The 23,943-nt window shown below is 43.3% G+C and overlaps 1 protein-coding gene across 3 annotated transcripts in view; it reads right to left on the reverse strand.

Annotated features, from left to right (window-relative positions):
* GADL1 (glutamate decarboxylase like 1) overlaps window positions 1–23,505 on the reverse strand; it is a 96,527-nt gene extending 73,022 nt beyond the window's left edge. The window contains exons 1-6 of one of the 3 annotated variants that reach the window (XM_053359499.1): window positions 23,253–23,504; window positions 7,790–7,965; window positions 7,147–7,273; window positions 4,220–4,310; window positions 3,018–3,124; window positions 1,792–1,907 (exon numbers count right to left, since the gene is read on the reverse strand). In XM_053359499.1, the coding sequence (XP_053215474.1) occupies window positions 1,792–1,907; window positions 3,018–3,124; window positions 4,220–4,310; window positions 7,147–7,273; window positions 7,790–7,965; window positions 23,253–23,313 (678 nt within the window). In that variant the 5' untranslated portion in view covers window positions 23,314–23,504. Of the gene's footprint in view, window positions 1–1,791; window positions 1,908–3,017; window positions 3,125–4,219; window positions 4,311–7,146; window positions 7,274–7,789; window positions 7,966–9,135; window positions 9,295–23,252 lie in introns of those variants that run through there. The other 2 variants (XM_053359501.1, XM_053359500.1) reach the window with 2 other exon arrangements.
* Between the last annotated feature and the right edge of the window lie 438 nt (window positions 23,506–23,943).

The following is a 23,943-nucleotide window of genomic DNA, read 5'->3' on the forward strand; positions in this document are numbered from 1 at the left end:
ATTTTATTTTTTTGCTAACTGGGGTATGTACACACTTCCATTTCCTCTGCATCCAGTGTGATCCCACCAAGTGCCGGATTAACGTATAAGCTAAACAAGCTATAGCTTAGGGCCCAACTCTCTTGGGGCCCCCCACAAAAAATTAAAGGGAAATAAACCTGGGTGTACATTTCCAAAATAAAAAATAAAAAACCAAATGAAATAAAACCTACGTACAGCAACAGTGTTTTGTGTTGTGTAGGCTCCTATAGTTAAAGCTATGGTTTTCCCAGTAGTCATTTATGGAAGTGAGAGCTGGACTATAAAGAAGGCTGATCGCCAAAGAATTGATGCTTTTGAATTCTGGTGCTGGAGGAGACTCTTGAGAGTCCCATGGACTGCAAGATCAAACCTATCCATTCTTAAGGAAATCAGCCCTGAGTGCTCACTGGAAGGACAGATCCTGAAGCTGAGGCTCCAATACTTTGGCCACCTAATGAGAAGAGAAGACTCCCTTGAAAAGACCCTGATGTTGGGAAAGATGGAGGGCACACGGAGAAGGGGACGACAGAGGATGAGATGGTTGGACAGTGTTCTCGAAGCTATCAGCATGAGTCTGACCAAACTGCGGGAGGCAGTGGAAGACAGGAGTGCCTGGCGTGCTCTGGTCCATGGGGTCACGAAGAGTCGGACACGACTAAACGACTAAACAACAACAACAGGCTCCTATGATGTAAGTAATGGGCCCCGCCTGCTATATAAAGGGCCCCATTACCTTCAGTAGCTTAGGGCCTCATCAAACCTAAATCCGGCCCTGATCCCACCAACACAATCCGTATCAATCCTGCCGTTTCTTATGAAATGCTGTGTTTCCACGCATTTCCCCCTCAACTAACTTTCCATCCGAATTGAGAACCGAGCTGTGTTTTAACCGGGTAATGTGTACACAGCCTCATAGATTCAGAAGCGGACAGAACCAGTTCAAGCCTGGATCCTAGACCAGCATTGATTCTCTATGCTAGTGGTAAGCCTTTTATGCTTGCGATAACAAATACGTTTTCTCGAACAGGGCCGGATTTATGTTTGATGAGGCCCTAAGCTACTGAAGGTAATGGGGCCCTTTATATGTCCAGATGACCTTTGTCAGCAACAAATTGTTGCTGTTTTTTGTGTTGAATATATGCTATATGGTCATTTATGGACCTAATAGGTATCTAAAGCCATTTGCACATGTTGCCCTGCAGATTGTAGGCACCCTATATATAGAAATGAGCAAACCAGTGATATTTTAGGGAGCAGGCTAGCAGGCAGGGCCTGTTACTTACATCATAGTATCCTACACAACACAAAAATATGTTGCTGTATGTAGGTTTTATTTTATTTGGTTTTTATCTTATATTTTGGAAATGTACATCCAGGTTTTTTTCCCTTTAATTTTTTTGGGGGGGCCCAAGAGAGTGGGGCCCTAAGCTATAGCTTGTTTAGCTTATACAGTTGTACCTCACTGGTTACATATGCTTTAGGTTACATATGCTTCAGGTTACAGACTCCGCTAACCCAGAAATAGTGTTTCAGGTTAAGAACTTTGCTTCAGGATGAGAACAGAAATTGTGCTCTGGCGGTGCGGCAGCAGCAGGAGGCCCCATTAGCTAAAGTGGTGCTTCAGGTTAAGAACAGTTTCAGGTTAAGAACAGACCTCCGGAATGAAGTAAGTACTTAACCAGAGGTACCACTGTACGTATATCCGGCACTGAATGTGCCCTACATCATAATGTACTTTCTGAATAATTACAAAGGAGGAAGGTTGGTTACCTCTTCTGAAGTAAATACCACCAGCCGAGGCATCCCTGAAAGGCCCCTTTCCTTTATGTCAGGGCAGTATCTGTATCTTGCTAAGTTCATCGCGTACATATTAGAAACAGAGCCACCTTTAAAAAAGGGAAAGAAAAAGATTCATGCAACACTCATACTCATTAATACTTTGCACTTCCAATTTATAAGCATTGAGGTGCCCAAGGTTTTGGCGTGGACATCTGCCATGTCAGCGAAGGGTTACCAGCAAAAATTAGCCACATCAAGGTACAACTTTCTGAATGTTTAACAGGATTTATAAACCACATAAAGATTAAAAAAAACCTCTAAGCTGCTCACACGAAACCATATGAAATATGCATTTAAATTATCAATAAAATCAGGTGTTGAAACAAGTTGACCTAATTTTTGTATGGTAAATAAAATCGGAAGTTTAAAAAATATATACACAGTAATACATTTAAAAGATGAAAGCTTTTAACAGTGCGTGAAAAAAAAGTTTAAAAACATTTTAAAATTAAAATAAATATATCTGGGCTTTTGGTTACCATGAGGTTCCAGTGGTAACCTTGTCAAAAATGCTTTCAAGGATATGGGTGAATAATAATAATAATAATAATAATAATAATAATAATAATAATAATAATAATAAATTATTTGAGCCCCACCCATCTGACTGGGTTGTCCCAGCCACTCTGGGCAGCTTCCAGTATATACTAAAACTTCCCTATACAGGGCTGCTTTCAAATGTCTTCTAAAGGTTGTATAGTTGCTTATCTCTTTGTCATCTGATGGGAGGGCGTTCCACAGGGTGGGCGCCACTACCGAGAAGGCCCTGTAACCTCACTTGCCTGGTTCCCTGTAACCTCACTTCTCGCAGTGAGGATCATATTTGGAAGATCATTTGAACACTGGTAGCACATTTGAACCTCAGAGTACACAGAAATGGTACGGACCTGGCCTCATATTTCGCTGCTGTTCACACAGCAGGAGGAAGCACCATGAACTATGTAACATAAATAGCTTCTACCCCTCTGTAAAAACCAGGTTGCCCAAGCAGGGGAATGTACTTGCCTAAAGCAAGGCAACTCCTGTATGGACATTGCCTAAGAACCACTTGTGACCTAACAAAGGCTTTACTCCAATACACAGCACTGGCAAAAGAAGTAAAATATAACTTTAAATTAAATTAAATTGCATGCAAGAAGAAAAGGGGGCTTTCTTACCTGGATTAAATATACCGTCACCTTCTTCCCACCCAATGAATTCAATCATTTTCTTTAGGACTGCTTCTTCCACTAACAAAAACACTGGGGACACTTCATAGGTATATCTGAATATATATAAACATGACATAAAAGGCAACTGTCTGAACAATGCTTTGACAAAATGTGTTGAAGAAAATTAAATGAAAAGGTACTGAGGTAGACAGCATGAATAGCTGAACAAAGAAGAATACGAGGTAGATGATGGATCCCTTCCTTGAGTGTAGTCAGTATTCCAGGGTACCAGGGATAACAGCAGTCAAGCCCACATGAGGTTTTATAGTGGACGCGGGTGGTGCTGTGGATTAAACCACAGAGCCTAGGGCTTGCCGATCAGAAGGTCGGCAGTTCGAATCCCTGCGACGGGGTGAGCTCCCATTGCTTGGTCCCTGCTCCTGCCAACCTAGCCTGTCAAAGTGCAAGTAGATAAATAGGTACTGCTCCGGCGGGAAGGTATACACGGCGTTTCTGTGCGCTGCTCTGGTTCTGCACCAAAAGCGTTTTGTTCATGCTGGCCACATGACCCGGAAAGTTGTCTGTGGAGAAACGCTGGCTCCCTTGGTCTGAAAGTGAGATGAGCGCTGCACCCCATAGTCACCTTTGACAGGACTTAACCTTCCAGGGGTCCTTACCCTTTCCGTTCCCATCCATAGCCTTAATAATAATAATAATAATAATAATAATAATAATAATAATAATTTATTATTTATACCCCGCCCATCTGGCTGTGTTTCCCCAGCCACTCTGGGCAGCTTTCAACAGAGGGTTAAAAACAATACAGCATTAAATATTAAAAACTTCCCTAAACAGGGCTGCCATCGGAGGCAGCATAATACCAATTGTTTGGGAACATGAAAAAGACACTGATATTCCTTGTGAGCGTAAGGTTGGATCCTATACAGAGTGTTGGACTAGTGTTTGGTCTGATCTAACATGGTTCTTCTAACATTCTTAAGCCAAAAGTTTCCTCTACATCTTTACTTGAGTGTCTATACTGAACTTACAATATGACAAAATAAGCTTTAACTCATCCGACATCGGAAAAACCACACCCCTATCATCAATGCCGTTAACACACATGGAAATCTGCAGGAAATCAGAATTTGTTACACTGAAACAGCATGGCAGACCCAGCAGATCAATTAAAAATAAAAGGCACTTACACACTCGGGTTTAATGCTTCAGTAATGAAACGTGCTGCTAAAGAGTAATAATCAATACCAGCGTACAACTGATTAAAAAATCTTGGGTGATCTGTAAATTAAAAAGACATAAACCTGGTTAGCATAAGTGGTGCAGGAAGACCAATGCACAATCCCTCCTCTCCGCTTCAGCTAGAGATGATGCTCAGCCCTTCATGATAAATATCAGAGGGCAGAGGATGTTCGTATCACTTGCTTGAAAAGGGAGGATTTTTAAGTCCCACAAGTACCTGCAGGAAGAGATACACTGTGTATCCCTTGCAGCCTCTTCTGAACAGACAGAAGCTCTGCGATGCCTGTTAATCCTCCCCCCCCCCCGGCTCCAGGCTTTTTCCTTTGCCTGAGAGATGGACTGTCAGGGAGGGACAAAGGTAGCGCACAGGACCACTGGACGCGGAATTTGAGCCAGGCCTCTTCAAGGCACGCCTGCTTATTGATACACCTGTGTCCCGTCAGAATTGGGTCTGATCTATTTGATGAGGTGGAACGCCTCTCCAAATGAAAGAATAAGCCCAACTCTACGTCCAACTAAAGAAGTAGAGAGATCTCTAAATTGAAACTGGGTGGCATGAAGACAAAAATATAGTTTTTTGTTTTAGTATTTTTTAGGAGGTGGGGGGTTGTCTCTGTTTCGTCGCTAAGAAGGTAAACCTCTCCACACCTAATTGCAGGGGTCTTGGGAAAAAATTGAGCATTTGAAATTTCTATCATCTGCCCTCACTTTCTATATACAATGAGGACAAGTTTACCCAATAGGAATAGTGGATATATATAGAGCACATAGGGCTTAAAAAACCTGCATGGAAAATTATGGCGACTTAGTGAAGACCTTCCCCTTTTAACAAACCTTTGAAGGAGTGGTCTTCCCTAGTCTCCATCTGTACTAGAATTGTTTTTACATGTTTTAATTGTTTCATCACTTGAGTGGAAGGGCAGGATATAAATTTTAATATTATATTGTTGTTGTTGCAGTTTTATCACTGATGTTTATGCTCTTCACGGCCAGCGTATTTTTTTTCTTAATGTAGGCAGTATATAATTTTTTGCAAATAAATATATTATTACACTGCCCATAATTTGGGGGGGGGGAATTCTCCAAAAGTTTCAGAAAGGTATTTTCCCCCTTTATCTATACTTTTTAACTTATGCCGTCCCTTTTAAGAGACACACAAGAGGCTCTGTTAAAAGACGAATAATTAAAAGCTTATCAGAGTTTGTTATCTTACATGGGAATAGTTCAAGCTGCATAAGCAATAGGTAAACAGCATCAATAATGAAAAAGAGCATATTAAAGCTATCTAGCATTCTGTGATAAAAAGAGTTAGAATTAGATCCATCATATGGGATGCTAGAACATTAATGCACACTTGGGAATTTTACTTCTAAAGCTTTCGTAAGTATCAATTAGCTACAACCAGTGCTTTTTCCTTCTTCTAGAAAAATAGGTGCTAGCATTCACCATGAAGTTGTTATAGTAAGTGCCACACTTTTTAACAACAACAAAAAGAGGTGCCGGTTCTGCGTACCCTTAAGTACGCCCTGAAATAAAGAACTGGCTAGAAGTCCTAGAAGACCTGTTCCCTGAATTGCCGGTCTTTTTCCACCTGGCATGGGAAGGCGGGGCCTGGATTGACTCCAGCTACAAAATCAATCAGTACTTGATTCTCTTGCTAATTATGCTGTTTTAAATGTGCATTTTATATTCCTTTAGTAATGTTGTCTTTTGAAACGCTTAAAATAATTTTTTTTTGTTATCTTTGCTGCACTATACGTGCATTCTGTAGTTGACCTCCTTTGTAATGTATTATCTTTAAGATAATATTTTAGTTTCCATTTAGTTATGTTGCTTTGAATGTATACTTTATATCTGGCTTTCTTCAGTAATGTTTCACTCTGGATAGTTTTCTTTGATGTTTTAATGTAGGTTGTAAACCACCTTGAGATTCCCCCCCTTAAAAAATATAAAGCGATATAGAAATGAAATTAATAATAATAGCAATAGATTAACATTTATTGTGGGCTCTGTCTGCACATTTATTTTCCTCTCACACCCCTACATAATAAAAGCTTTAGAAGAAGTTGTAATATTCATTTCTTCATAAAGTTAGGTTTAAACTTAATTATACCATGATTTGCATTTGCATTTTACAGGAATGTTTTCCAATATATTCCTTACCGATAAGTCTTGACATTTTGAGAAAAAAAATATCCTCAGTCTGTGATGATATTATATAATGTGAACCAGGGCCATCATGTACTGATTTTTTCTGCCACAACAGCTGATCGCCAATTGCATATTGGCAGGGAAACTCATTTCATGATGTTCCCAATTCATACAGTGAGTGCAGCATCACAGTAAGGCAAGACATAGAAAACTCACCCACAGATGTCAGTTTTCAGGAACTGCCCCAGAGCAACAGTAAAATAAACTCTTACAGACTTAGGTTCCTGGCTTCATAAACCAGAGTTTATGGAGTCAAGAACGAATACTTGAGTCATGCCCTTCTTCCTGTTTTCCGTTTACACACCAACTTCAGCGTTAGGATGTTGCTTTGCTTAAACCAGAAAACTCTGGTTTAATGTTGGTTAACCAACCAGAATATTACGCCGCAGGGGTGAGCATCAGGAGGTGATGGACAAGCGCACAGCCCTGATGCTCAATCACAGCTTCATAATCAATGGCTTATGAAGCTGGTGTTGTACATCCAAAATGGGCCTTATGGGTCTTTCTGGCTTGACATAGCAGAAAATGAAGAATCTGTCAAACTGTCACCTTGTTTGTCAGACAGCAAAAGCAAGAACAGCCTGACGTTCCGAAAACCTATTTCAAAGAGCATCATAGTATTTAATGGAATAAAAACAGTAGATAACAGACATAGGATGCGTACTGGTTTTGACACTGAAATGTATAATATCCTGGCAAAACTGCAGGAGTCTCTGATGGGTCTCTCCGGTGTCTTTCAATTCCAAATCAAGCATCGTTTTCAGCTTTTCAGGAGGGTGCCACTCACACACCTAATTTGGGGAAAATATCGGGTTAGTGGAAAGAAACTTGCCAAGGACACAGCATTCATATATTATCTCCCACTACTCACCCTCAGTTAAATACACAAATGTAAATAACTGAAAATAAGTCTTTAAAGAAGAACTGTGCCAATTTTTAATCACTTACAGTCGTACCTTGTAAGTCCAACGGAATCCGTTATGGAAGTCCTTTCAATTTCCAAAACTTTCGGAAACCAAAGCACGGCTTCTGATTGGCTGCAGGAAGCTCCTGCAGCCAGTCAGAAGCCACAGAAGCCCCATCGGACGTTCAGCTTCCAAAAATAGTTCGCTAACCGGAACAGTCACTTCCAGGTTTGCGGTATTCGAGAGTCAAACCATTCGAGAACTAAGCTGTTCGAAAACCAAGGTACGGCCGTACTAGGAAAAAACTGGCTTCTCGTTTAGGATAATGGCATGTGAGGGACGAGGAAAGTGACAGTTTATTGTGAATTATGTACTGAAAAGTATTACATTTGAGATCACTACCTTTTCTGTTACATCCGCAGCTTTCTTTATCACTTCCTCCATTATGATCTTGCTGGCCTCTTCCACAAATTTCTCTCCTGCTTTTGCATCTGCCACTGGGCCGTTTAAAATTACGCCATCCACTAAGATTGCGTTCTTCTTTCTCTGCAGTGCTTCCCGCTGGTTACTCATTTTAGCTGTAAATTAGTAAGATAAAATGGGGAAAAACAGTGACAATTGCATCATGCATTGAATTAAGCTATATATAAGACTGTCACAACTATAATTGCAAAATGGCAGGCAAAGCTCTGTGAGAAAGATGACAGGCTTATAAGTATTTTGCTGATCCTTTTTTATATACCATATTTTTCAGTGTATTGGATGCCCTCATGTATATGACGCCCATTTTTGAGGACTCCAAATTAAGAAAAGGTGGGGAAATTGCCCTGACTTGTTGAAATTGGGGGGGGGGGAGGATTGCCCAGAGGCTAACAGCCCCAGGTGTCTAACAGGCTGCCTATCAGCTGTTCCCTTGCCGGCAATCGCTGAGCTGGGGGGGGGGCAGAGTGGAGCTTTTTTTGGGTGGAAGAGTGAAGCTTTTTTAAAATTACTTTTATCACACTATTGGGGTGTGTGGAGCGTTGTGATCAATAAAATGTGTGTGTTACTCATGTGAACGTCCAAATATGCAAAACATCTGGATTTTTCTCCAGAGCATAAAAAGGATGTGTGTGCATGTGTCCTTGTGCATGTGCATGCATATATACAGAAATAGTGCATACATGCAGAGGCAGAGAGAGAGAGTGAAAGAGACTGATTGTGCACTGTAAAATAAAAAATTAAGAAAGAGTACCTTCTGGTGTTTCACAATAAAAATAGAGCAATAACTCACAAAAAGGGGATGGGCGCTTGGTGCTAAACAAACTGTCCCTCCATACAGAAGACCAAATTTCACTCGCTTAGTCAGATGGGTACATGAATTGCAAACTGATGCAAGAGAGGCTCAGCAAACAGGAACAGATCAGTCATTTGATCAGCACAACCTGGCCTCTGCCATCAGCCAGGGGACCAATAGTCACCGGGCAGCTGTACTCCCTGCCTCCCAGTGAGAGCATCATGGCAAGCAGGAGACCAACCTGGTCCCATCCATCAGCCAAAAAGTTGGCTCCTCCTTCCCTGTCTGAAAGGACACTAGCTTCCAGGGGACCCTGCGGCTGGCAGAAGGGGAAATGACTCTCTGCTGAAGAGACAATGGCACCAGTTGACAGACTACCAATCAAGGAAAATCAGGCTGGCTCAAACTGGGCATAAGTGCTTTTAGCTCCACACTTTGTTCTGGCTTTAAAGAGCTGGTTTCCCACCGCTACCTGTTACTCCCCTTTCCTTGCGCGTCTTGTCATTTTTTTTAGTTTGTAAGCCTGGTGGCAGAATTCTCTCTTTGTCTCTCTCTCTATTGATATGAGCTGCTTTGAGAAACAGCAATTGTCTGCAAAGAGGGGTAAAAATATAGTAAGTAAATAATTGAATGCAGTGGTATTAGAACTATGCATATTTAGAGCATCAACATCTCTTAAAATATCACTATCCTTCATTACTTATTCATGGTAACTGCCAAGAGAAACAGACAGCGCTTCAGAATAGATCTCCTGTTGTACCAATTAAATTTTAAAGACGAACCACAATGATTTTAAGCTGAATGCCCTACAAGGAATATTGGTTTGTTGCCATCGTACCGTGCATTGTGTTCAAAAGCTTATATCATTATTTATGAATGGCAGGGAATTCACTTCTCATGCTGATTTCGTATAGTCGCCACTCTGTGAATTCACACTATTAAAATAATGGTCAGTCTCAAGATGAAACAAATACATTTCTCCACAGTAAATCTATTTTGTGTATTTGTCAAGCTACAAAAAAGAAAGTTTTGTCGACGGCAGTGTAGCTCCCAGCATGCAGCGCTCTGAAGTTTTCTAACGTGGTCAGAAATTTGCAATGCAGAAAAGTTAAGATTCCATTTGCACAGAAATAGCAGGTGAAATACTTCTTTTTCCAGACTGCATTGTTTTACTGGTGAGAAATTATGTGTCTGAATTGTTGTTGACATCTGTCTGTCTCGAGAGACAATGGAGTGTGCCTCCAGGGGTAAAGTCAAACTACTGTGTTAGCAGCACAGAAGGGACCTCCCTGGGGCATAAGCCTGAGCAGGGTCCTAGCCCAGATGTCAAGACCCAGCCTTGCCTGTGTGGTCCAAAAGTAAGCAGAGAAAGATGTTTGGCATCAGCTGGCTGCAGGAGCTACCGGAAGGAGGCGCACAGGGCACCATTCAACCATTTTAGGGACCCTTCTCCCAAAGATATTCCTACAAAGCCATAGAGGCCTAGGATCAGAGTTTTTCTTCTCCCAGATAGACCACCTTCCCAGGTTGACATGCCCCATCTAAATGTGTCTGAATGCCAGGGGTGTAGTGTCTAGGGTGGCAGGGAAGGCCAGGGCTCCAGGCACAAAATTTTTGTGGGGGCATGAACCAGGTACCTCCACATAGGCGACCCCAGCCTGGCCCAGCCCAGTGCTCCTCTCCAGCTGCCAAGGGCCACATCAGCAAAGTGGGCTCCCTCCTACGTGGGTGGGCAGGCGGCTCAGTGCAGCCCCACTTTGCTCTGGTGGGAGTGGGGCCACTCCAGCAGCATCATGGTCCCAGGAAACCATGGCTAGGTTTACCCTGGCATGCTTATTCAGATACAAACCCAACTTAGTCCACATTACCAGTATAGGGTTATAGGGTAGTGGTGGGTTGTAAATCAGATTAAAATGGGATAATCTGGGAAGGAATTTTGGTTAAGAGTGTTATGTGGCTGCTGTGCAAAACTAAAACGTGCACGATCAGCAGCGATACCACAACAAACTGCAGTGCGGAAGTGCACACATTTAAAAAACAAGAATGTCTAAAATTACAAGCAACAGTAGAGGTTGTTTCGCCTCTTACATAACACGTGATAAAAGTCCTAAGAATAAATACTAGGTAATCCTCATGCATCCACTGTATAATGGAATTTCAATAAAATTGCAAACTCTAGATGCTAGAGAACTCACAAATTATGATACAAGAGCAGCTAAAAAAATGTTTAAAACAATTGCTTTGTTTAGCTGTTGCAACAGGATATTAGAGACTTCCAAAACATGCAACACAATACTAAACATTTTTACTCAGAAGTAACCAACTAAAATTTCAGAGAGTACCTACCTCCCCACATGAAAGTATACATGGAACTGCCATGTTTTAGCACAATTCTATACATGTTTACTCTGAAGGAAGTCCAACTGTGTTTAATCGGGTATACTCCCCAGTAAATGTTAGATCCCATTCAGATGTGTGCAAATCATCTTGTTTTATTTATTTAAAATATTTATATAGTGCATTTCCACTGCAGAGCTTACAAGCCTACACAATTCAGATAACACACATGTCAAAACAAGTCAATTGTAACAAACAGCAGCAGCTACAAATGTAAACTCTTGGTTACCTTTCAAATAAATCCATTTTAACTTCATTAACATCATAAGCAGCCATAATATAGTAAGAAGCCATAATACTGTGTTCCAAGAACCTGCATTTATCAATCCCTGTGGCATGTTTCCCCAAACTCAATCTACAAACTTCAGACTTCTGTGACATCATTGCTTGCACAAGCAGATTATGCAACAGGTCAATGCTTGAACAAGCACACAGTGCAACATGAAAAAATATGCACAAGTGAAAAAATAAATTTTGGTATCACCCCTTTGGGGAGTCAATTTTTCAAACTGAGCTTCTGGAGCTCTGGAAATTTCTCAGGAGTTCTTCAATAAGAAATTAAATACAGTGGTACCTTGGTTCTCAAACGCCTTGGTACTCAAACAACTTGGAACCCAAACACTGCAAACCCGGAAGTAAGTGTTCCGGTTTGCATACTTTTTTCAGAAGCCAAACGTGCTCCGTTTTGAGTGTTACACTTCCAATCTGAGTGCCACACTTCTGTTTTGAGCGTTATGCTGAGGACTGTCTGTTTTTGCTATTTATTTTGCGTTTCTGTGGCTCTTTTTTGTGAAAACAAAATTTTTTTTTCCTTCCAGTAGCACCTTAAAGACCAACTAAGTTAGTTCTTGGTATGAGCTTTCGTGTGCATGCACACTTCTTCAGATACACCCTTAGTTGGTCTTTAAGGTGCTACTGGAAGGAAAAAATCTTTTTGTGACTGTTTGAAACCCAGGTCAGCTACTGATTGATTGACTGATTGTGTGACTGCAGTACATTGTTTATTGCTTTCATTTTAAGGATCAATGATCCCGTTAGAAAGTAAAATTCATGTTAAATTGCAGTTTTAGGAATTGTTTTTAAAAGTCTGGAATGGATTAATCCGTTTTGCATTACTTTCTATGGGAAAGTGCACCTTGGTTTTGGAATGCTTTGGTTTTGGAACGGACTTCCGGAACGGATTAAGTTTGAGAACCAAGGTAATGGCAGTCCTTTTCCCTAAAGGCTGCCTGCCACCCCTGATCTTGCCCTGCAGTGTTTAGCATTGGAGAGAGGTTTTGCTGCATTCAGTGCATTCTGAGTTCACACTGGGCTGCGATGTGGCCTAAGAATCCTGGCCTGGTTGCTTGCATCTTGCAATTTTTGGGCTACTCAAGCATGCAACCTAAAACATTCCTCAGGACTTTTCTAACGGGCAAGAATTTTGTGGCAGATGCACTGAGATTCTTTGGCAGACAAACCAATATGGGAAGAGTTCCCTGAAAGCAGAAAAGTGGGGGACATAATACAAGGGAAACTGCCAGAGGCGAGCAGAAATCATAAGCAAAACAGGGAATGAGCCACTCTAGTTGTTTTAATATTCTCAGTTATTTAAGATATAATTTGAAAAATTAAAAACTGAACCGTGACATTTTAATGGCCAAATATATCACAGGAAGTTGCCTTATACCAAGACCCATATCTCTTTCCCAGCAACAGCCAGGGTGCTGTTATCTGGCTGCCACCCACAGGATAATTAATCATTCAGGCATAAAGCTTTTCTTCAGGAGAGGCCTGGAAGCCATTTGCTGCCGATTCCTGTTTTGGATTACTTTTAAATGAACTGCTGTAGTTTTCCATACTTTAGTGTTTGGTGTTCCACACATAACCACTGACTTTTACCAAGACACAAATCCTACACACACACACACACACACACACACACACACACACACAGGGGGGGGGATTAGCTTGAATTACTTAAAGCAGAAGAGAGAGAGAAATCTGGCACATAAAATACAGCTTGTCTAATAAGCATGAAAAATTGAGTTAATGTGCAACAACGATCCCAATGCATTAATGTGATAGCAATTTCGGAAGCTTAATTGACAAGATAGTTTAATGAAGTATAGGATGTTAATTTGTCATTCGTCGTAAGTTTTCCTTAATACCATCTCGCTAACATTTACTAGAAAAATGTAAAATGGAGGATTTCCCCCCATTATAAACATTCTTGATCTCCCCCCCCCCACATACATTTCTTTGTCCACTGTTCAGCTGGTACAGTCATACCTTGGAAGTCGAACAGAATCCGTTATAGAAGTCCTTTCGACTTCCAAAACGTTCGGAAACCAAAGCGCAGCTTCTGATTGGCTGCGGGAAGCTCCCACAGCCAATCAGAAGCTGCAGAAGCTCCGTTGGACATTCGAGTTCCAAAGAACGTTCGCAAACCTGAACAGCCACTTCCGGGTTTGCGGCATTTGGGAGCCAAAACGTCCGAGTACCAAGGCGTTTGGGATCCAAGGTATGACAGATGGACACCATTAGCTATACTTCCTAGGTATAAGAAGTATGCCTAAGTATACCTTAGGTAAGACCCATGTATAGTGAAGCCATGACAAACTCACGCTTGTTGGCAATGAAGCTCTGCTCAGAAAAGACCCACTCAAATTAATGAATGCAAGTTAGTCCATTCGTTTCAATGGGCCTAATTCTTGCATATGGCTAGCACTGGACACAACAACCCTGTTCTGTGGTCTTGACGTGCATTAAAAAAACAAGAGATTTAGCAAGGTTCAGTTCAGCAGATCACAGTTCTGTAGCCCTGTGGCTAGAACCATGACTCCCTGCACACATTTCTCGTTTCTGGAAATGCCACCTAATATCCTTGATTCTGGGTTCTCTGTAACAAAGACACATAAACCTATGGTAAAGTTCACGGCTCAAACTGGTTGCAGCACTCAAGGATTTGTTCATGGTAGCAACTATTTGATGGAGGGAAGCCATCCACTCTTGCCATGGGTGAACCTCACAGCAAGTGGGGCCTGTTTTAAGACTTCCTGGAAATTGCAGCTAGTTCAAGATGCTGGTGCCGCCTGCTAACTAGAAATAAACATTGAGTGCTGCTTTTTAAAGCTTTGCCCTATATGCCTTGGGGCCAGTTATGCTGAAGGATAATTTGCCTTCATGTCAGCCTGCCTGTCTGTTAAGATCTTTTTTGAGGTCCACCTCCAGGTGCCCCCCAACATCTGAAGCGAGGTGGCAGATCATACCAGTGGTGGCCCATTTGTAAAATGATCTCCTTTGGCACGTACTTCGCCATATTTCTTTTCCCAGGCCATCAAATGCTTCTACTCATTCTGGTACTGGTGTTGTGCTGCTTCTGTTCATTATGTAAAGTTATTTTTTGTATGTGTGTTTTAAAGTGTTCTGTTTTATTTACTATGGGTTTTTTTTACTATGCTCACCTCTCCATCATTACTCGATGGAAGCGATTACGTGGCAAATTTAATGCACCTGTACAGCTGATCTAGTCCGAAGATAAAGTAAAATCCAGTAAGTTCCTTCAATGACTTATCCCTCACTGCGAGAAGTGAAGCTACAAGGAACCAGGCAGAGGGCCTTCTTGGTGGTGGCACCCGCCCTGTGTAACACCCTCCTATCAGATGTCAAAGAGATAAACAATTACACAACCTTTTGAAGACATCTAAAGGCAACCCAGTATCAGGAAGTTTTTGATGTCTAGTTGTGTTTTTATACTACGCTGGAACTCACCCATAGTGGCTAGGGCAACGCAGTCAGATGGGATATAAGTAAAATAATTGTTATTGTTGTTGTTGTTGTTATTAGGGATAAGAACAACATTTGTGGGATGGGTGTTTGTTTTTTAAAGCTCTCTGGAGGGTTATGCCCATTAATTTGCCCTTTTAGGAACAATAAATCTCTTTCAAAATTACACTTCTCTCCAAGAAGACACAGACTATGTCCCTGTTATGTCTGCATCTATATTTAGCTTATATAGAAAAGGTCACTTTTACAGACTGACCCATACTTGGAGCTCACACTTCAGGGCAAGCGTGAGCTTTCTGTGACAAAAGGCCCCTTGTCAGAGTCACTGGGCATTCAAGCATTTGTACTGAAATTAAATATGGGCACTGCTTGAGTAAGCACAGGGCCTGGATATCTTGCAGCACTGAGTTTCCAAAAACAGTAACTTTCTGAACAGAAGCTGTTACCCGATGCAACTTAGTAAGTTAACCCAAAGAAAAATGCTTTGCCCTGTTGGAAACTCTGCAAAGAGAAAAAGCGATATTGCAAGTGTCTTATTCATTTAATTGGGGGCTGGCACAGGATAGGGCAAGGCTGGCATACCAAAGAGTCAAACGCAACTGGCCCCAATGATTCCCTCCAGCTGACCTTTTTTTTGCACCCACCTCAAAAGCGTCTGCTTGGCTGGAATGACTCTCTGTGATAAATTGATCTTGCTCGCTGATGGGACAATGGAGAGATGCGTGGGCAAGGATAGAAACCGCTGGCTCTGATGCATAGTGTACTATACAAAGGTAAGAATCACATCCATTGTTTACTGGGATGTGAACCCTCCTCCACCTGCCAAGAGTTTTCCATTCCCGTGTTAAATGGCACTTCTTACATTTTTATCTCACTCGTCCGGAGCAGGGATGATAGTTTTCCTCTACTTATCCTCCCAACAGCCCTGAGAGATAGGCTAGACTGAAAGAGAGGCTAGCTAGCCAAAGGCCAATGAGAACCTTCATGATGGAGCAGGGGTCTGAGTACAGTCTCCTTGGTACAATACTAATAATCACAATACTAGTAGTATTCAAATTTCCATTTGCCCTAGGCAGCATGTTTCTTAACACCTCCAAGAAATGGAGGGTAGTCTTTGCTATCCCATCACCATTGCAGGAAAGCAAGGAGAACCTTCAACCGAACCACACTATAAAGACTTGATTTAATTGCTAAGGTATGGAAAGGAGATTCTACTCCCTCAAAATTAAGACTGGCAGAATAAAATGTTAGAATATGCAGAGATAGCAAGATTGACAGCAAGGTTTTGAGACCACACTGATCAAATACTTAACAGAGAGTGGAATATTTACAGAGAATGCTTAAAAGAACATTGTAATAATCTAAATTCTTTGGTAGGCCTGGATTGATTTCTGCACGAAATAAGAGAACTTTACAAAATTAACACAACCAAATAACCTAGGAGAGATAAAGTTAAGTGTGCAGTTGTAATGCAAATTAGGAATCACAACAGGGGAGGGAGGAGGGGAGGTTGGAATTCGTGACATGTGAATTCGATCTTTTCTTTTTTTTGTAATGAGTGTTGATCATGGATTGCCTTTTGTTGATCATTGCGTATTGTTTTGTTTTGTATTTGTTTTTAAAACCAATAAAGCATTTTAATAAAATATACATATTTCAACTGAACCCAACCTAACATTCAACATTTTCCATTACAAACTATATAGCCTAACTCTTCTGGCAGTGCACACTTTGCCCGTGTTCAACACACAGCATCCACATCTTCCAGTACATAGTTTAGACTGCAAACCTATCCAAATAAACTTATTCGGGAGTGAGCCCCATCGAATGCAAGTTAAGTTAGCTTCCAAATAACCCTGCATAGAATTACTCTGTCTGACAACCTTTTATGAAGTTTAAATGCTTTCTTAGGTATTACGGAAGCACAGTTTTAAGTTATTTTCTACCTTTTCAGTTTGATGTGCCGAATAAATTAGCCATCACTGTCATTGTGTCCATAGCTATTTGAGTCATATAGGATCATCGTGGTTAGATTATTTAAATAGTCCTACTACTAAAACATGGGATGCAGGTGGTGCTGTGGGTAAAAGCCTCAGCGCCTAGGGCTTGCCGATCAAAAGGTCGGCAGTTCGAATCCCCGCGGCAGGGTGCGCTCCCGTTGCTCGGTCCCAGCGCCTGCCAACCTAGCAGTTCGAAAGCACCCCCAGGTGCAAGTAGATAAATAGGGGCCGCTTACTGGCGGGAAGGTAAACGGCGTTCCGTGTGCTGCGCTGGCTCGCCAGATGCAGCTTTGTCACGCTGGCCATGTGACCCGGAAGTGTCTGCGGACAGTGCTGGCCCCCGGCCTCTTAAGTGAGATGGGCGCACAACCCTAGAGTCTGTCAAGACTGGCCCGTACGGGCAGGGGTACCTTTACCTTTACTACTAAAACATGGGACACGGGTGGCGCTGTGGGTTAAACCAAAGATCCTAGGTCGATCAGAAGTTCGGCGATTCGAATCCCCGCGACAGGGTGAGCTCCTGTTGCTCGGTCCCTCCTCCTGCCAACCTAGCAGTTCGAAAGCACGTCAAAGTGCAAGTAGATAAATAGGTACCGCTCCAGTGGGAAGGTAAACTGTGTTTCCGTGCGCTGCTCTGGTTTGCCAGAAGCAGCTTAGTCATGCTGGCCACATGACCCGGAAGCTGTACGCTGGCTCCCTCGGCAAGTAAAGCGAGATGAGCGCCACAATCCCAGAGTTGGTCACGACTGGACTAAATGGTCAGGGGTCCATTTACTTTTACCACTAAAACAGCTGGGAAGAATGCTCCAGCAAAGTAAGAGATTTAATATACATTGTAAGAAAATAGATACAATATATGGATTACAAGCAGCCCACGGGGGTCGTTTAACCGGCCCCCGAACCGAGCTGCCTGCTTGGCGAGTCCCCGCACACTGAGCTAAACAGTGCAGGGACTCGCTTCCGCGGGGCCGAAAATTGCATCTGCGCAGAGGCAGACCAGAAATCGTGTCTGCGCAGACGCCGGAAATCGTGGGCGCGCATTCTGGCCCACAGAGGGTTCTCCGCTGGAATGAACCGGCCCAGGCAAGTTAAACCTTGCCTACCCCTGGATTACAGGGTACAAAAGTTTCATTGTTCATTTAGACTGAATCACTGCTTAGATCTAAGGTATGGAATAACTCACTAACTCCTTGTTTGGGGGGGGGGTAACACTTCAATTGGTGCCAAGGGATCATTCCAAACTGTGTGTGTCTGCCTGAGGGATGGTCATCAATATGTCTAGTTTTTGTACAGAAAGAAGAAAAGAAAAAAGCCATGTTGGCTATAAATTATTTTAAGCAGCTCAGTCCTGTGTGCCTGTCTCAGATAGCACTCTTAAAATCATGAACATTTCCCCATAGTTTTAAACCAAACCTTCTCCACTTGTAAATCTTCAGGATACAAATCAACGAATTTAAGTTACAGCACTGTACAATCGGGTGGCACTGTGGCTTAAACCAGAGAGCCTAGGACTTGCTGATCAGAAGGTCAGCAGTTCAAATCCCCGTGACGGGGTGAGCTCCCGTTGCTCGGTCCCTGCTCCTGCCAACCTAGCAGTTCGAAAGCACGTCAAAGTGCAAGTAGATAAATAGGTACCGCTCCAGTGGGAAGGTAAACGGCGTTTCCATGCGCTGCTCTGGTGCGCCAAAAGCAACTTAGTCATGCTGTCCACATGACCCGGAGGCTGTACGCCGGCTCCCTCGGCCAATAAAGCGAGATGAGCGCCGCAACCCCAGAGTCGGCCACGACTGGACCTAATGGTCAGGGGTCCCTTTACCTTTACTGTACAATCTAATGAGGAGCCAGGGTGGAGCTACCTTTGTGTTTGCTTCTAATTCTCTTTTTGCTGCACCAGCTTGAACTTAGCGCAGTGGAGGGAGCTAGATTGGGCTTTTTCACCTAGAAATTGGCAGGTTTTTAAGGCAATGAATCAATAACTGGCCCTGCTCCTCCACAAAACGTTTAACACTCCCTTTTGGGAACCTTGTGTTAGTTACTGCAACCACCCACATTTTCATCAGGTGTAGCAGAGTTCACTATCAGCAGAGGAACCCACCTCTCGGGTCCCTGACTCCTTCCAGGAGCAGTTAGGACTGCATGATTAACTTAAGTCCATTGATTTTATTGGCCTGTCCATAGTAAGACTTAATTGGATTCAACTCAGTATTTTGAAGCAGCGGGATCCCCACACTGTTTTATTGAGCATTCATTTCAGTTTGTTTGAAGGGAGGTTAGATGATGCTGAATCTAAAAAGAGGGTCACAAGTTTTATCTCACCCTTCCCAGTGCACACTCCTTATCAGAAAAAGTCTGATATTTTGGGGAAAATTATTATTATTATTATTTTGCAAGATTCCCTGGTGACTTGTGCAATCTTAATTTGCCAGAAAGTGATCGAATCCCATACATCGGAAAAGTGATAGTTTCCTCACCTACGGCTTTTCATCTGGGTGAAATCTAGTCAGTTGAAAGAAGCAGAATAAGTACCTTGGACACCAGCATGGACTAAACAGAACTTAATTTTATAAGATTATTACTTTGCATTCATATTTTTCCATCAAAGAAAGCTGACATCAGCAGGAACATTAAACAGTTCTATCTGGGCCAATTCATTCTTCACTGGCACACAGAACTGTAATATATTAAAGGGGCATGCTGTGCCAGGCAATAATATGATTTAATTTACTTGTTATATGTTTAACAAACATTAAAAGCAAAGCTAAACTGATGTTTTAACTACATCAAGTCATTTGTGTTCAAACAAGACTCTTGAGCGTACAGTAAGAGACGCCAAGATAGTAACTTTTCCAGCTGTACGTAAAAGAGATTAAGTTTTCGCCCATGGACAAAAAAATCCAAAACCCCCAAAATGGGTTATTTGTTTTGTAAACACAAAGGATGGCACCTTGGCAACAATAGGGAGCACTTGTGCAAGAGATTTGCCATGAAACTGGACATGCAATATTACAGGGAGGGGCCACAGGTCAACACTACAGTCGTACCTTGGTTCTCGAACGCTGTGGTACTCTTACGTTTTGGCTCCCGAATGCCAAAAACCCGGAAATGTTCCAGTTTTCTAACGTTTTTTGGAAGCCAAATGTCTGACGCAGCTTCCTCTCGAGTGCAGGAAGCTCCTGCAGCCAATCGGAAGCCGCGCCTTGGTTTTTGAATGTTTTGGAAGTCAACCGGATTACGTTCAAGAACCAAGGTACGACTGTATTGACAAGGCTAGGGTTGCCATACGTTCGGAATTTCCTGGACATAGCAAGAATACAGCTATCAAAAATAGTGTCCAGGCGAAAATCGCCAAAAAAGACTGGGAAAATCCGGACGCTTGGCAACCCATAAAGTGTAGATTATGACGAAATCTTCATTTTAAAAAGATATTTTGCAAAAAAAATCCAACCAACTCAACCTACAACTTTGTCAAAAAAAGCTCAACATCTTTTGTGTCTGGATCTTCCCTTTCTGAAATATGGCACATGCTTTGAGTTCAATCCCTGGAAACGCCATAAAGGTAAAGGTAAAGAGACCCCTGACCATTAGGTCCAGTCGTGGCCGACTCTGGGGTTGCGGTGCTCATCTCGCTTTATTGGCCGAGGGAGCCGGCGTACAGCTTCCGGGTCATGTGGCCAGCATGACTAAGCCACTTCTGGCGAACCAGAGCAGCGCACGGAAACACCGTTTACCTTCCCGCCAGAGCGGTTCCTATTTATCTACTTGCACTTTGACGTGCTTTCGAACTGCTAGGTTGGCAGGAGCAGGGACCAAGCAATGGGAGCTCACCCCGTCATGGGGATTCAAACCGCCGACCTTCTGATCAGCAAGTCCTAGGCTCTGTGGTTTAACCCACAGTGCCACCCGCGTCCCTGGAAACGCCATTACTGCCATAGTGGCCTGGTTTGCACAACCACATTGAGCCACACCATGGCTCAGAACAAACTTACAGGCTCCTGTACACACCCACCCCATACATGTAAATCATCATGTCTTCCCACAAAGAATACTGGGAACTGTTGTTTGCTAGGATGCTAGGAATTGCAGTTCTGTGAGGGGACCCAGAAATCTTTGGGATACGCCATGACTGTTACAGTGGCGCAAGAATGCTTTAAATGCATGGCCAAGATCACAGCTGCTTTTACTCCTCCCTGGTCATGTCTGAACTGGATTCGAAGTTCAGCGCTCCCAAACAAACCATGCACCTCAAACCATAGGGTAAACCTTGGCCTATGGTTTGCATATGACATACCTTGGTTTGAATTTTTACGAAACTCGCTGGATGACCTGTGCTTTATCATTATGTCTCAGAGCAAGCTACTGAATTGGGTGCGTGGAGAAAGAGGAGAATCACGGAATAAGTTCCTTAAAGGAAGGACAGGGAAATAAAGCATGTGGCTACATTATGCTGCTAAACTAGCAATAGGGGCTTTCATCAGCAACGTTTTTGAAAAGCTGGTTACCAAAATTAAAGTTAGTAAAGGAAAACGTTCACACTGCTGAAAGAAAGCTCCACACACTCTGGGAAATACCTGGAAAACTCATTTGTATTTCTCAGTTTTTCACTATCTCTAACCTTTTGAAAGCTTAATCTTCCTACGTGTGCAGTATGAGCAATACAATGTTATATTGAATTAGGTGCTCCAAGTCCATGGAAACCGGTGGCTTGGGCACACCCAACTCTACGTAAGACTGCAGCCTATACCTGCAAGTGTGTTCACCTCTTATAATACATTTCCTCAAACAGGTTTCAACCTCATGCTACAAGTCAACTTTTGGGCCAATCCTACCCACAGCCAAGCAAAGCTGCTAAAAACTAGATGGAGCTCTCCATTTCCCCAATGGACCAAAGACCTGACTACACTTGCTACCTGTAAGCAGGTTGCTTATAGAAGGACAAATATGCTTACTGCATGGACAAGTATAATGGAATCTGGAACTCATTTTTGCAAAATACAGTAGGTTAAAAATGTGATCAATTGTTATAGCAATATACTATACCCTATTCTCCCCTCCCCCCTCTTTAAAAAACTTTTTAAATGTATTTAAATAATAATAAAAAAGAACTGGGTGGAGCTACCTGGCAGCTAAACTCAAGCAAGCCCCATGAAATTTTAAAGGGGCTTACACTTAAGTTGATTGTGACTAGGATCGCTGCTCAACTCTTGAGGATGCCAGTGTGGTTACTATTTACATGGCTTAAAACATTGGCAGTCCATATAGGTTCCGTGTAAAATAATGCCATAAACTTTATGCTGCGGTCTTCTCTTTGCTGCGACCGTATTGTATAAAATAAGAAAAATAAAAATATCTGAAGAAGTGTGCATGAACACGAAAGCTTATATCACAACAAACTTAGTTGGTCTATAAGGTGCTACTGGACAATTTTTTTCATTTTATTTATTTTATTTTTGTTTCGACTGCGTCAGACCAACACAGATACCTACCTCAATCTAAAAATAAAAATGCAAAAACTTTGGATCTGCCAGGCTTCATTGCCAGTTGCATTCTGATAAAAGCACTGGACTTTTTTTTTAACCATTTCCTCTGGGGCGTTTCGCTAAGAACTTCATTTTTGTGCCCGTAGCAATGTGAATACGTTTTATTGCACTACATCATCATCATCATTGCTGCTGCTCATTATTTAAAAAGGACACGCCCACTTGCTAAAAACTGAGTGAATGTGGACAAAGTTTTGGGTTGCTGGGTTCTCTCCCCCCCCACTCCCCCCCCCGCCTTTGAGGGTGTGCGTTTGTTTATACTAAGTGGGTGGCGGCGTGTTTGGGTTTCCCCTCCCAAGCGCCCTTGCAAAGCCAGAAGTTAATGGTGGCGACTGATAAGCGCAGAAGCACCATTAGTCACTTGCTGCTGGGGAGAGATGCCGGCTTCCTCCCCCCCCCCCACGCATGCCTGACTCCCACACACGCACACTCCCCCGCCCCCGCCTGGAGGAGTTCTTGGGAAAAGTCTGCCCCGTTTCACCTCAAGCTCCCCATTTAACTTTGCTCGCGCGCCCCCGAGGATGCTGCTGCTGCTGCTGCTGCCCAGGGAGGCGCAGCCGGGAGAGTCAGGTTGGCGGGGAGAAGGAACACCAAAAGGGCCACAAACACACAACCACACACACCAAAAGCGCCACACCCACACCCACAACCACACCAATACCCAATAAAGCACCCAGAACAAAGAAGCGTCCCTGGGCCGGTGCAGTTCTGCCTGCCGCCAAAAGGCACCCTCCGCCTCAGGAGCGCACAAACGCGACCCCAGCGCGCGCGCGCGCGAAAGGGCGGCGGGAGCGCACGACTTCGCTCCTGCTGTATCCCTCAAAAAGGAGGGTTTGGAACCTCCACATTACGAGAAATAAAGCCTCGGGGCCAGTTTGCTTCTTTACCCTCCTCCTCCTCCTCCTCCTCCATCATCATCCCGCCTTCGCCGCCGGCGTTGCCGTTCATTGGGCGCCGCCACTCCTTTTGGTCAGAGAAAGAGGCGGTGGTGGCGGCGGCCGCTGTCGCCGGGGCTCCGCGCTGTCACCTAGCCGCCGAAGCCGCGACGCAAATGGCTGCAGGTGGAATTATAGCCGGGCTCCTCGGCGCGCCGTGCCCGCCCCAGAGCTGCGCTCGGCTCCGCCCTCAGGCGCTCGGCTGGACTGCTGGTGCCGCCGCCGGATTGCAGCGCGAGGCCGGTTATAAATACCTCACACGAAGGCACGGAGACCCTCCTGCCTGCTGCCTGGCCGGGGGGGGGGGCGGCGGGTTGAGCTGAGGGGACGCTGAGGGCAGAATTCAGGGGGCGCCACGAGAGAGAGAGAAAGATATTTCCATTATTTCCTTCGGAAATTTGACCTGTCCCCAGAGGCAGGAACTAGCCCTCTCAATAAATACATTTTTAACCCCTCTTCCGTGTCTCACGTGAAAATACACAGAAAGGAAAAGTTGCATGGAGAGGGTCAGCTGTCCCCCTCAGGTCAAATTTGGGGAACTATTTCCCCCCAAAAACATTTTTTGTAAGAAAACTACGGGGGCAGGGGAGGGGCAAACCCCTGAAGTGGTTGAAATTTGGAGACATAATGAAATAATCCTAAG

This window comes from Podarcis raffonei, chromosome 12, assembly GCF_027172205.1.
Source record: "Podarcis raffonei isolate rPodRaf1 chromosome 12, rPodRaf1.pri, whole genome shotgun sequence".
NCBI lineage: Eukaryota > Metazoa > Chordata > Lepidosauria > Squamata > Lacertidae > Podarcis > Podarcis raffonei.